Below are 13,004 nucleotides of genomic sequence, written 5' to 3'. Positions count from 1 at the left end.
GTCAGCTTCCCAAGATGTCCTTTACCTTTGACCTCCACACATGCAGTGGCATGTTGTGTGATACCTCCCCACATATAAATATTTTTAAATTGGTATGCAGTTTTGCTGGCCATAGTGCTCATACGTATGATTAGCAGCAATCGTCAGGCTAAAGTAGGAGTGCCTTATTCCATGCCCTCCTGTGCTACATACTGAGTTCCAGGCCAGCCTGAGCTAGAGTAAGACTGTCTCAAAAAAGGCAAAATAACTCCAACCAATTTCTTAGAAGCTTTGAGATTTTTTTTTCAGTACACTCAGTAATACATGAAACATAGTCCATGTTCCTTGTTTCTTTTGGATAGTATTCCTCCCTCAAAAAAAAAAAAATCAAGAGGGAAAATATATCAGAGGAAAACATGAAACTAAAGGTTTTATCTGAGTAGTTTGTACCTTAATGCTTATTGTTTCTGTCTTCATGTCCTTTCTGTAGAATAGAAAGATTGTGAGAACCCTTCAGCCAGAAGAAAGAGGAGCCCTTTGAAGACTGAATTGCTTCTAAGTGGTTCATCTAGGAGATTAATGGCCAATCTCATTAATGCCCTTTATCTTCCTTGTTATAAGCCCTCAATTACTTACCTATGACCAGTAGCTTTTAAATTTCTTTTGTTTGTTTTTTGAGACAGGTTGTCATACAGTCTAGGTTGGCTTTGAACTCATCATGTAGCCAGGGATGACTTTGAAGTACTGATATTTCTGCCTTCACCCCTTTTTTTTTCTGCCTTCACCTCTTGAATACTGGGATTTACAGTGTGTATCCCCACTGCAGGCTTATGTGGGAAAGGGGTCAAATCTAGGGCCTTGTATATGCTAGACAGGGATACTGCAAATGGCGCAACATCACCAACTTGAATTTGAAGAGTTATTTTGGGGTGTGTGTGTGTGTGTGTGTGTGTGTGTGTGTGTGTGTGTTGGTTCTGTTCTGGGGATCGAATACAGACCTTTGTAACTGATAGGCCTCCCACTTTACAACTGAGTTATATTCCCAGCTCTTTGTATGTGTATTACTGTGTATGGACATGTAGGTATGTGCACATGTAGGTGTCTGTGGAGGCCATAGGGTGATATCAGTTGTGTCTTCTTCAACCATTGCCTATTTTATTTTTCAAGATAGGGTCTCTCACTGAGCCTGAAGCTTACCAATTGGTTATAGACTGGCTGGCCAGCAAGTCCCAAGACCTCCTATATCTGCCTCTTTAGTACAAGGTGGATTATAGGTGTGTGCAGCCACACATGGTTTTTTATGCGTGTATTAGAGATCTGAACTCACTTTACCAACTAAGCCATCTCTTCAGCCCACTTTCTCATTGACTACAAACCTTAGAAAAAATTCCTTTCACATACAAACCTTGAATGCAGGGGTAAGTAAGTAAATGTCTTAGTTAGGGTTTATATTGTTGTGGGAGACACATGGTTGTGGAGCTCTTATAAAGGAAAACATTTAATTTGGGTAACTCGCTTACAGGTCAGAGGTTAAGTCTATTATTGTCATGGCAGTGAGCAAGGTGGCAGCAGGCAGACATGGTGCTAGAGAAGGAGCTGAGACTTCTTACATCTTGACTCACAGGCAACAGGAAGTGGTCTGTCTCACTGCGTGAAGCTTGAGCATAGGAGACCTCAAAGCCCACCTCCAACAATGACACACTTCCTCCAGCAAGGCCACACCTCTCACTAGTGCCATTCCATTTGGGGGCTATTTTCTTTCAAACCACCACATTTTATGTGGCTTTTAAATTTTTTACAATTTAATTTGCTACTGTACTCTGTGTGTGTTATGTATGTGTGAGTTTGGACATGCACATGCTACAGTGCACATGTAGAGGTCAGAGAGCAGCTTTTGAGAATGAGTTCTGTCTTCCCACTTTCAGTTCCAGCAATCAAAGTCAGGACATCAGACTTGCATTGTAAGTTTTTACCCACTGATATATCCTACCAACCTTGTGTGTATGTTGTTTTGAAATAGGACCTTATATATTCTAGTCTGATCTCAAACTCCCTATGTAGACAAATAGAACCTTTGACTCTTAATCCTCCTGTCTCTACCTCTCCAGTGCTAGGATTATAGGCAAGTTACACCATACTCAGTTTATGCACTTGCTGGTGGTCAAATCCGAGACTTCATGCATGTGAGTCAAACACTACCAGTTGAGCTACATCTTCAGCTCAAATGAGTATATGTATATTTACACACACACACACACACACACACACACACACACACACACCCTGACTGAAAACAGTGCTCACTCTTTCTCTGTGGTGCATTCTGGTGTTTCATTTTTAAACTACTTAATTAAAAGAAATGCTTGTGTGGTGGCTTGCATTTGTAATCCTAGCACTAAGGAGGCTGAGAAAGGAGGATAGCCCATGAATCTGAGGTCAGCCTGGGCTATGGAGAGACCCTGTTTCAAATGAATACAACACACTGTAAGTGATATTGTTGGGTTTTTTTAGATTGATTTATTTTATGTGTATGTTTTGCCTCAATGTACGGATGTGTATCATGTGTGCCTGGTACCTGTAGAGGTCAGAGGAGAGTGTTGGGTCCCCAGGAACTAGAGTTGGAGGTGGCTGTGAACCACCATGTGTGTACTGAGAATTGACCCCTGGTCCTAAAGCAACAAATTATCTAAACTGCTGAGCCAGTGCTCTTGCCTCTTCTATGTAAATGTTTATTTTTATGTGTTTTAGTGTTTAGCTTACATGTATGAATGTGGATGACATGCATGTCTGGTGCCTGTAGAGGTTAGAAGAGGGCATTGGATCCCCCTAGAACTGGAGTTACAGATGGTTGTGAGCCACCATGTGGTGCTGGGAATCAAATCAGGATCCTCTGGAAGAAGTTTGTTTGTTTGTTTTTGAGACAGGGTCTTACTATTTAGTCCTAGCTCTCCTGGAACTTTTATTTGTAGACCAGGTTGTCCTTGAACTCACAGGGATCCACCTGCTTCTACCTTCCAAGTGCTGGGATTAAATGCATGCACCACCATCACACCTGGCTCTTCTTTTTCTTTTAATTCTTTTATTAGTTCTTTAAGAATTTTACACAATGATTTGGTCATATTCACTCATTTCCCTATTATTTTTTTTCATTGTGTGCATGTATGTAAGACAAAGTCTCAGTATGTAGCCTTGTGTGACCTAACATGTTCATTGCCCAGTAGTTATATTTTATTTCATTATTTATTATTTTATTTATTATTCTTCCCTTCTAACACTTTTGGGGAGTTGCAGACATGCCATGGTGCATGTGTGGAGGTCAAAGGACAACTTGTGGAAGTCAGTTCTCGCCTCTGACAACATGGATCACAGGGATTGAACTAGGCTTCCTTTGTTATCTGGCCAAGCTACTTCTTTGGGCAGCCAACTACTTTAACTATGATATGGGGCCCCCAGTTTGTATTTTGAGATCTCATTTGGCGAAGGAGGCTACAGTTTGAAAGTATTTTACTGGACAGAGTTTACAGTAAGTTTGGGTTGCAAGGCCATTTCCTTGGCAGAACTGGGAAAGCTGTTTTTCTTGGCGAGGCTCTTTGTCTTTTTTGTATGTTGAATTCCCTTGCCCCCATAAAGCATTAAGGTAGGAGGTTCTTGACCTTTAAAGATCAAGGTATTGAAACTAGGTAGCTCATAAGACTAGACCAGCAAAAGACCTTGACAGAGCCAGCATTGGTGGAACCAGATTTAGGAGGTTGTGTATCTAAGCGCTGCAATAATACTCAGTAATGTTCCCACCTGGCTACTTCATTTTCCTCTCTGTCTCTCAGTGCCTTGTGAAGGATTTATAAGTGTATGAATGTACAGTAGGATTCAATTGTCCATTTAAAGAACTGTTTGGTTGTGTGCAGTGGTAGAGTATGCAATCCTAGTCTTCAGGAGGCTAAGACAGGAGGATCTTAGGTTTAGGGTCAGCCTGGGCTACAAAATAAGACATGGTCTCAAGCCACATAGAGCCTGTTTTGGGAATTAAAAAGATAGTTTAAGGCTGGACAATAGTGGCACACACCTTTAATTCTTCAATACCCGGGAGGCAGAGGTAGGCGTATTTCTGAGTTTGAGGCTAGCCTGGACTACAAGAGTTAGTTCTAGTACAGCTAGGACTGTTACACAGAGAAAACCTGTCTCAAAAAAAAAAAAGTTTAAGTAAAAAAATAGGTTAGTATATCCTGGTCTGTCAGATAAGATAAAAAGAAATATATTACATATACACATAATTGCATATATGTAATTCAGAATTTTCAAGAAAATGTAAGAATTAGTATATTGCCAGGCAGTGGTGGTGCACACCTTTAATTCCAGTATCCGGGAGGCAGAGGCAGGTAGATCTCTTGAGTTCAAATCTAGCATGGTCTACAGAGTGAGTTCCAGGACTGGCTCCATAGCTACTGAGAAACCCTGTCTTGAAAAACAAATAAAATAAAATAATTAAAAACAAAAATTATAGCCGGGCAGTGGTGTCGCACGCCTTTAATCCCAGCACTCGGGAAGCAGAGGCAGGCGGACCTCTGTGAGTTCGAGGCCAGCCTGGTCTACAAGAGCTAGTTCCAGGACAGGAACCAAAAAGCTACGGAGAAACCCTGTCTCGAAAAATCCAAAACAAAACAAAACAAAACAAAAATTGTGATGTTAATAAAAATATCAGTTGAACAATAAACATTGTATTTAAAGTGGCATTTTCTTTTAAACAAAAAACTTAATGCTTGGTATGGTGGCACATCCCTTTAATCCCAGCATTTAGGAAGTAGAGGCAGAGACCAGCCCAGTCTAGGACACTCAGGGTTACACAGAGGAACCCTGTGTCTCAAAAAACAAATAATGAAAAAATGTATTAAATTTCTTGGGGGAGGTGTCTGCTACAGTGTGTGTGTGTGTGTGTGTGTGTGTGTGTGTGTGTGTGTGTGTGTGAGAGAGAGAGAGAGAGAGAGAGAGAGAGAGAGAGAGAGAGAGAGAGAGAGAGTTTTCTCTCCTATCTGATGGAACTCAGGTCATCAGGTTTGGTGGGAAATGCTGTTGCCCACTGAACCATATATCAAGGCTTTCTTTTTCTTTTTTGTTTTAAACAATTTTATTTATTTATTATGCACACAGTGTTCTGCTTGCATGTTTGCCTGCAGGCCATAAGAGGGCACAAGATCTCATTACAGATGGTTGTGAGCCACCATGTGGTTGCTGGGAATTGAACTCAGGACCTCTGCAAGAGCAGCCCGAGCTCTTAACTTCTGAGCCATCTCTCCAGCCCAAGGCTTTCATTTTCTTACAAAGCATTTTCTTATGAGAATGAATAAGAATAGCAACTCTGTTATAGAATTCTGAAAGTTGTAGTACTACAGAGACAAAAATAAGAATTACCTAACACAGCACTTGGGAACTAGAGGCAAACAGATCTCTGTCTGTGAGTTCGAGGCCAGCCTGATCTACAGAGTGATTTCCAGGACTGTTAAACACACACATGAAATTATCACTTCAGCCGGGCGATGGTGGCGCACGCCTTTAATCCCAGCACTCGGGAGGCAGAGGTAGGCGGATCTCTGTGAGTTCGAGACCAGCCTGGTCTACAGAGCTAGTTCCAGGACAGGCTCCAAAGCCACAGAGAAACCCTGTCTCGAAAAACCAAAAAAAAAAAAAAAAAAAAAGAAATTATCACTTCAGAAAAGCGTACTATCACTATTATTGATATTGTAAAACCCCAAGTAAATCTACCTGGCATCTGTTAGGTTGAGTGAGTTAAAGCCCTGCAGATGTTGGGCAGTGGTAGAACGCCTAGGGTGCATGAAGCACAACTCCTAGCACCACCAAAAATCCAAAAATAAAATAAAAAATAAACTGATCGCATATAAAGGCCCTGAAATGTGTATTTCCTTGTAAGTAGAATAATTGGCCCCAAAAATTAATGCAAGTTGGCGTGATGGTGCATGCCTATAACCCCGGTAGTAGGGCCATGGAAACCGGAGGGTCAGGAATGCAAGGCTACTTGCCAACCTTCTTTAGACAATGAAACATTATGAGAGATCCAATTTATTATAATTGAAATATTTAAAAGCATGTGGAATCTGTTAAAAATGTAAACTGAATTAAGACTAAATGGGGAAAGACAAAAATCTACTTAAAATGTTTCTCTCAGGTCTGGTGTGGTAGCACACTTGGAAAGTGGAGGAGGAAGATCAGGAGTCAGGTGTGTCGTTGCTGCATAGTGATCTTGAGGCCAGCTACAGGAGATGATTTACTATTGAATTATACTTTATCTATCCTTTTTGAAAATTATTTCAAAGCAATATTATGCTCTATGACATAAATATTTTAGACAGATATATTTAAGTGCCAGGCTACAGATTTTTTTACTGCTTTTTCTTTATTCCTTTTTATTTATTTATTTTTAATTTGTTTTTGGTGTTTGAGACATAGTCTCTCTACATAGCCCTGGCTGTCCTGGTACTCAGAGATCTGCCTCTAGTTCTGGGATTAAAGACTTGTGCCACCAAACTTGATTTATCCTTGCTTCATAGCAGCTGAAGTAAAGGACCCTTGTCATACCTTAATGATATTGAGTTTCTTGGGGGAAACAATTATTTTAATATAGAAAACAAGGGAAAAATTTCTCATGGATCTCAAAAGGAGCATATCAGGTAGAGTAGAGCATAATTGTCTTAACTTAAGAAAACTACGTCCCACTTTACTGTGGTCTCTGCACAGTGTTGGAACAGTTAGGTGCATGCGCGTGTGCTGGAGTGGTCGTAGAGATGGGCCAGCTGAGGAAAGGCGTGCTGTGCCACCTGTGTCCTACTGTGCTGGTTAGTTTGGATAAACTTTACACAATCTAGAGTCCTCTAGGAAGACGGGAGAACTTCAGTTGGGGAAATTGGGGCTTGGAGAGATGGCTTGGTGGTTAAGAAAATAACTGCTCCTCCAGAGGACCCACTGCATGGCAGCTTGTAACCATCTGTAACTTCTGTCTCAGGATCTGAGATGCCCTTCTGGCTTCCATAGGCACCAGGAATTCATGTGGTACACAGTTATACATGTGGGCAAAACAAAACAAAAGCCTCCTGCCAGCTGTAGTGGCACACCCTTTAATCCCAGCACTGGGGAGACAGACAGGCAAATATCTCTGAGTTTGAAGCCAACTCAGCTGGTGTACACAGTGAATTCCAGAGCAGCCAGAGCTACATAGAGAGACCCTGACTCAAAAGCTAAAGAAAGCCTTTATCAGGTAAGCCTGTAGGCAAATCTGTGGGTTTTTGTTTTTTGATTAATGATTTGTGTGTGAGGGTATAGCCCACAGTGGGCAGTGCCAGCCCTGACAGGTGGTCTTGAGGAATATAAAAAGCAGTTAAGTGGATTAAGTCGTGAAGTTTAGAAGTCGAGTAAGCTGCAGTACTCCGTGGTCTCTGCTTCAGGTTTCTGCATCCAGCTTGCTTCTTAGTTCCTTTCCTGACTTCCCACAGTGATGGACTAAACCCTTCTTTCTCCAGCAACAAAATGCAGACTAATACAGTGCCATAGTTACTGTTCTATTGCAGAGGGAGACTCCATGACCGAGGCAACTTATAGAAAGAAAGCACTTAATTTGGAAGCTTACTTACAGTTTCAGGGGCTTAGGCCTTGATCATCTTGGCAGAGCATGGTAGCAGGCATGGTGCTGGAGAAATAGCTGAGAGCTCACAGTTACAGGTAGATAGAAACAGAGAGAGACAGAAATGCACAGACTGGACCTAGTGTGAGCTTTTGAAACCTCCTCCAGTTACACACCACCTCCAACAAATCCTCCTAAACAGTTTCAGTAGCCGGGACCAGCCATCCAAACATAAGCACTATGGAGGCCGTTCTCACTCAGATCACATATATAGCAACTAAGTTATTTTTACACATTTTAGATTTTCCAGTGCTAGGAATTGAACCTAGAGTTTTACAAATACTACTCAACCTCTCTACCACTAAGCTATCTTTTCAGCCCTAATTTGTATTTTTTAAAGTTATTTGTGGTGCTTGGGATTGAACTCAGAACCTCATGCATGCTAGCTAGGCAAATGCACGTCACTGAGGTCCACCCACAACCCTAAAATTGTATTAATGTGTTACCATTTGTTTTTGCTATAGGTGAGGATCATCCAAACTCCTGAGAAATCTGTGACGTAGTAGTAGTATGGGATAAGATCTGCCACTACCAGGTGGAAAGCAAGAGGTGGCGTTGAAGCTGACAATGAAGAGAATTTAATGTGGATGGACTGGACAGCCTCTGTGTGTTCCTTCCAACTCAGTAAGCTCTGCGGAGAAAGGCGGTCCATGGGCTGCTGTCCTAGGCTCAGGCTTCAGTAATGTTCTCGTGGAGCTGGCTACCATTGACCAACTTGGAGCAGCTCTATGACTTTTGACTAGAAGGTTCTTACACGGGAAAGGAGAGGCAGTCGCAATGCACAGGGCCCATTAAAGTTCCCCTCGACTTGATCCAGTATATGCTGGAAAGGGTAATCGAGATTTCCATGGGTCAGGCTGGGGAAGTAACTCATTTGGTAGAGTGCTTGCTTAGCATGTAGGAAATCCCTGATTTAATCTTCATTCCCACATAACAGTGTGGTGGCATGTACCTCTTGAAAAGTAGAGGTGGGAGGATCAGAAGTTCATGGCCTGGGCTACTAGAGACCTTATCTCAAAAACACAAACAAAACAAACAAAAAAGACTTCCACATTTCTTTATCATACATTAATTTTTAAATTTTATGTGTATGGTTGTCTTACCTGCATGGTATTTGTACCATATGCATACCTGGTGCTCGAAGAGGCCAGAAGGCACCAGATATCCCTGGACTGGAGTTAAAATTGGTTGTAAACCATCCTGTGGGTATTAGGAATTGAACCTAGGTACTCTAGAAGAATAACCAGTGATATATATATATATATATATATGTAAAAAAATAACTTCTGAGCCTTTTCTTAGAAGCCACCCTAATTTTAATTCATTGAGTACTCTGGGCACAGGTGGGGTGGTGCAGCCAATAAAGGCACTCCCATGAAAGCCTGAAGGCCTAAATCCTGCCGTTAGTAGAACAAGAGAAACAACTCCTGCCAAGTTGTCCTCTGACTCCCCATACACGCTGTGGCGTATATGAGCCTTACATGCAGTATACATCCACATCACTTCCACCTCTCTCTCTCTCTCATTTGTTTTTCAAGACAGGGTTTCTCTTTGTAGTCCTGGCTGTCCTGGAACTTGCTTTGTAGACCAGGCTGGCCTTGAACTCACTGACATCTGCCTGCCTCTGCCTCCCAAGTGCTGGGATTAAAGGCATGCACCACTGCTTGGCTTACAGGAGTTTCTTAAATGAAGAAACCTGAGGGATCAGTGAGATGGCTCAGAGGGTACAGGTGCCTACAGTACGAGCCTAAGCCTAACTACCTGCTTTAGAGACCTAGAACCATGTAGAGGTGAAAGAGGAAAATGTCTGTCCTCTGACCTCCCATGTGCTGTGATCTATGTGTCCTTACACACATCATGGATGTATAAATACACAGTAACAATTTTGTAATTAAAAAAAAAGGACTCTGGTATACTTAAATAAATGGACATAAATGCCATGCTTGTGAGGATTCCATGCCATGCGAGTGCATGATAGCACCCTCATGCTACATAGAGGCTGTAAGCCAAGAAAAGCACCTCAGCCGTCTCAAAAACAGTTTGACTCTTCCAGGTGTGGAAGGAAGCAATAGCAAGGGTTGAGTGTGCAACACCACTATGATTGTGTTCTGTGACCCTTCCCATTCACCACCACCGCCTTGTTATCTGCTGCTGTGCACTGGCTCCTTCCTGTGGGACCCTGCAGAACTGACACGCTTTGCCCATCTGTAGAAGTTAAGCTAGAAATCGCCTTCTCCAGCCTGGAGACATGGCTCTGCAGCTGGGAGCGCTGGCTGCAGAGCACCTGGGTTCTGCCAGCACCACATGGTGGTCCACAACCTTCGGTAACCCTAGTCCCAGAGTGTCTGAAGCTTCTTCTGACACCCACGGTGCACAGACATACACTCAGACACACACGTAAACGTTAAATAAAATATGTTTTTAAAAGGAAAGAAAATTGCCTTCTTAACTTTTCAGTGAATAATTTCCCCCATCATCAGTAGGACACAAGGAAAATGGTGGGACTGGGAGAATATACTAGAAGTTCTGCTTCTGCTCTATTTGCTCCTCTTTTAGATTCAACTCCTGAAAGTTTAAAACTGATCAATCATTGTTTGTTTGTTTGTTTGTTTGTTTTTGGTTCTCAAGGCAGATTTCTCTGTGTTACTTTGCCTGTCCTAGAACTTACTCTGTAGACTAGGCTGGCCTCAAATTCACTGAGATCTGCCTGCTTCTGCCTCCCAAATGCTAGGATCAAAAGCATGTACCACTATGCCTGGCTTTAAAGCTGAATTATAATGTATCTGGCTAATATTAAGTTTCACTTTTTTTTTTTAAAGGCTGTTTCTGATGCTTGGAAGCTATTCTTTCAGCCACAAAGATGGTAATAAATCTTTGTCTCCCACAGTTCAGACCAAGAATTCACTGCAATAAGGTAAACCAAACAAATATATACACAAAAATATGTAATGTGTCCTCGTGCTTTTCCCCATTTCCTGCCTTGTGTGTGTGGCCTTGATTTAGGCTACTGTGTGCTCACCCTTGGATTCCAGCAGACAGCATTTAGACAAGTATTGGGCAGTCACGGATCCCAGAGCACGGCTGTGAGGTGCTCTGACTCTGTGGAAAATCCACTTACCGTCTTGGTGGATCCATGGCACATGCACAGTCATAGCAGAGTAGAATCAGTCACTTGGTATCTCCTTTTCCCTAGCTCCGTCCCTCTCCCTTGCCCTCCCTCTCAGTTTCTGTTGTTTTATTGTTGCTCTTGTTTGTTTTGTTTTTAAGGTTCACTTACTTTTGTCAGGTGTGGTGGCAAATACCTTTAATCTTAGCAGGAGGGAGGCAAAAAAAAAAAAAACACATGGTGACTCACAACCATCTATAATGAGATCTGGTGCCCTCTTCTGTGTTTTATATATATATATATAAAATACTAGCTGTTCTTCTAGAGGACCCAGATGTAATTGCTAGCACCCACATGATGGCTCACAACCGTCTAGTACTTCAATTCCAGGGGCTCTGATACCCTCTTCTGGCTCAGTAGGCACTGCATACACATGGTGCACAGACATACAAGCAGTCAAAAGACCCATATACATAACATAAAAATAAATAAATAAATATCTCAAGTATTTTTGTAAGTGACAATTCTTGAACACATGTTGTCTTCATTTGGATCAATGTGTCTTCTCTTTGTCATTAATCTAGGTGTCAGCTGATGGTTATGAAGTAGAAAACCTTATCTCTGAAGACCTCACAAAGAGAAGCCATGGCTTTAGGACAGAGTACTTCATTAGACCTCCAATCTATGTGACAGTTTCCTTTCCCTTTAACGTAGAACTCTGTAGGATTAATATAGACCTCACAGCGGGCGGATGCCAGAATGTCACTGGCCTGGAATTATACACATCTGCCTTATCTAACAGAGCTTCTCTGGGTTCACACGAGTGCTGGACTACAGACCCAATGGAACTGTCTGTCCCAGACAAAGAGGCATTCACCTTGGTAGGCAAAGTCCTGCTGAAAAACCAGAACCACGTGGTGTTCAGCCACCGGGGCTTCAAGGCCAGGCCACCTTTCAGCCCAATGGAAGTCACACTCCTCTCTCCTGCTGTTGTAGCCCAGGAGCTCTGGAATAAAGGGGCTCTTTCCCTTAGCCATGTGGCCCATCTCAAGATCGGAATCACCCATGTGACAGGCAGTGGCATCTCTTGCATAAAGCGTTTAGAGGTGTGGGGTCAGCCAGCCAAGACCTGCTCTCAGGAGGTAATCAATAGTGTCTTGTTGATAGCATCAGGAAGCCTGCCGAAGGACTTGGGTCTGCACACCCCAGCCTCGCCCATGGAGAGTGACTGTGACTCTGGGGGTCAGTCTGAGGGCCAGCAGGCTCCCTGTCTCTTACAGGAGATGTCGGAGGTGGTTGATGATGTGCCTGAGGAGTTCCTAGATCCGATTACCCTGGAGATCATGCCATGCCCCATGCTGCTGCCCTCAGGCAAGGTCATTGACCAGAGCACTCTGGAGAAGTGTAACCTCAGTGAAGCTACTTGGGGCCGAGTGCCCAGTGACCCGTTCACAGGGTTAGCCTTTACCCCACAGTCCCACCCGCTACCTCATCCGTCCCTGAAGGCCCGGATCGACCGTTTCCTACTCCAGCACCCTATTTCTGGCTGCCATCTGCTTGGGAGAGCACAAACTGCATCAGCAATGACCCCTTCTGTCATTACCCTGCCCTCAAGGAAAAGGAAGCAGGAGCAGGCTGAGCACAGCCTTGGCGTGAATGCCTCTTCCTCTCCCACAAGGCCTCTGCTCTCACCCACTGCCTCAGAGCCCACTGCTAAGAAGATGAAAGCCCCCAGTGAACTCGGCCTGACGGATATGGACTGTTCAGCAGGTAACTCCCCCGTGTCCACGACTCTGTCATCCCTGGCCTTCCTGCTGACGTGATGCTGCTGTTCTTGGCTTTGTGCTTTACTAACTTCGATTTATGAAGCTGGGGGCCATGCTGCTTTTCATTTTTGCAGGGCATTTCAGTTTTGTCCTTGCTCCATAAATAACCTGTAAGTCCCAAAGTGGTGTGTGTGTTCTCTTATTATCCTGAGATTTTTTTTCTTCTTAAAATTTTATCTTTATTTATTTATTTATTTTACTTGTTTTGAGAGAAAGAGGGTTTCACTCTGTGACTCAAGCTTTTTAAAGCTGTGTAGTGGCCGGTGTTGAATTGTGCTGATCCTCCTGTCTCGATCTCTTAGTGCTCAGACTACAAGTGTAAGCCCCACATCTGACTATTGGAGTTCGTCTTCATGTTCTGTGTCCTCTTCCTTGCATTGGTGGACTTACCTGCTTTGTGTTCCCG

At 43.0% G+C, this 13,004-nt stretch overlaps 1 protein-coding gene across 7 annotated transcripts in view; it reads left to right on the top strand.

Moving 5' to 3' along the window:
• Ubox5 (U-box domain containing 5) overlaps positions 1-13,004 on the top strand; it is a 41,745-nt gene that overhangs the window by 20,357 nt on the left and 8,384 nt on the right. For 3 of the 7 annotated variants that reach the window (XM_075962179.1, XM_075962178.1, XM_075962176.1), the window contains exons 2-4: positions 8,131-8,290; positions 10,486-10,580; positions 11,357-12,542. In XM_075962179.1, the coding sequence (XP_075818294.1) occupies positions 10,527-10,580; positions 11,357-12,542 (1,240 nt within the window). In that variant the 5' untranslated portion in view covers positions 8,131-8,290; positions 10,486-10,526. Of the gene's footprint in view, positions 1-8,130; positions 8,499-10,485; positions 10,581-11,356; positions 12,543-13,004 lie in introns of those variants that run through there. The other 4 variants (XM_075962182.1, XM_075962180.1, XM_075962177.1 and 1 more) reach the window with 3 other exon arrangements.

The sequence above is a fragment of the Microtus pennsylvanicus genome, chromosome 2 (assembly GCF_037038515.1).
Source record: "Microtus pennsylvanicus isolate mMicPen1 chromosome 2, mMicPen1.hap1, whole genome shotgun sequence".
Classification (NCBI taxonomy): Eukaryota; Metazoa; Chordata; class Mammalia; order Rodentia; family Cricetidae; genus Microtus; species Microtus pennsylvanicus.
Note: the sequence above shows the minus strand (reverse complement) of the source record. Positions and strands in the feature narration are given on the sequence as shown.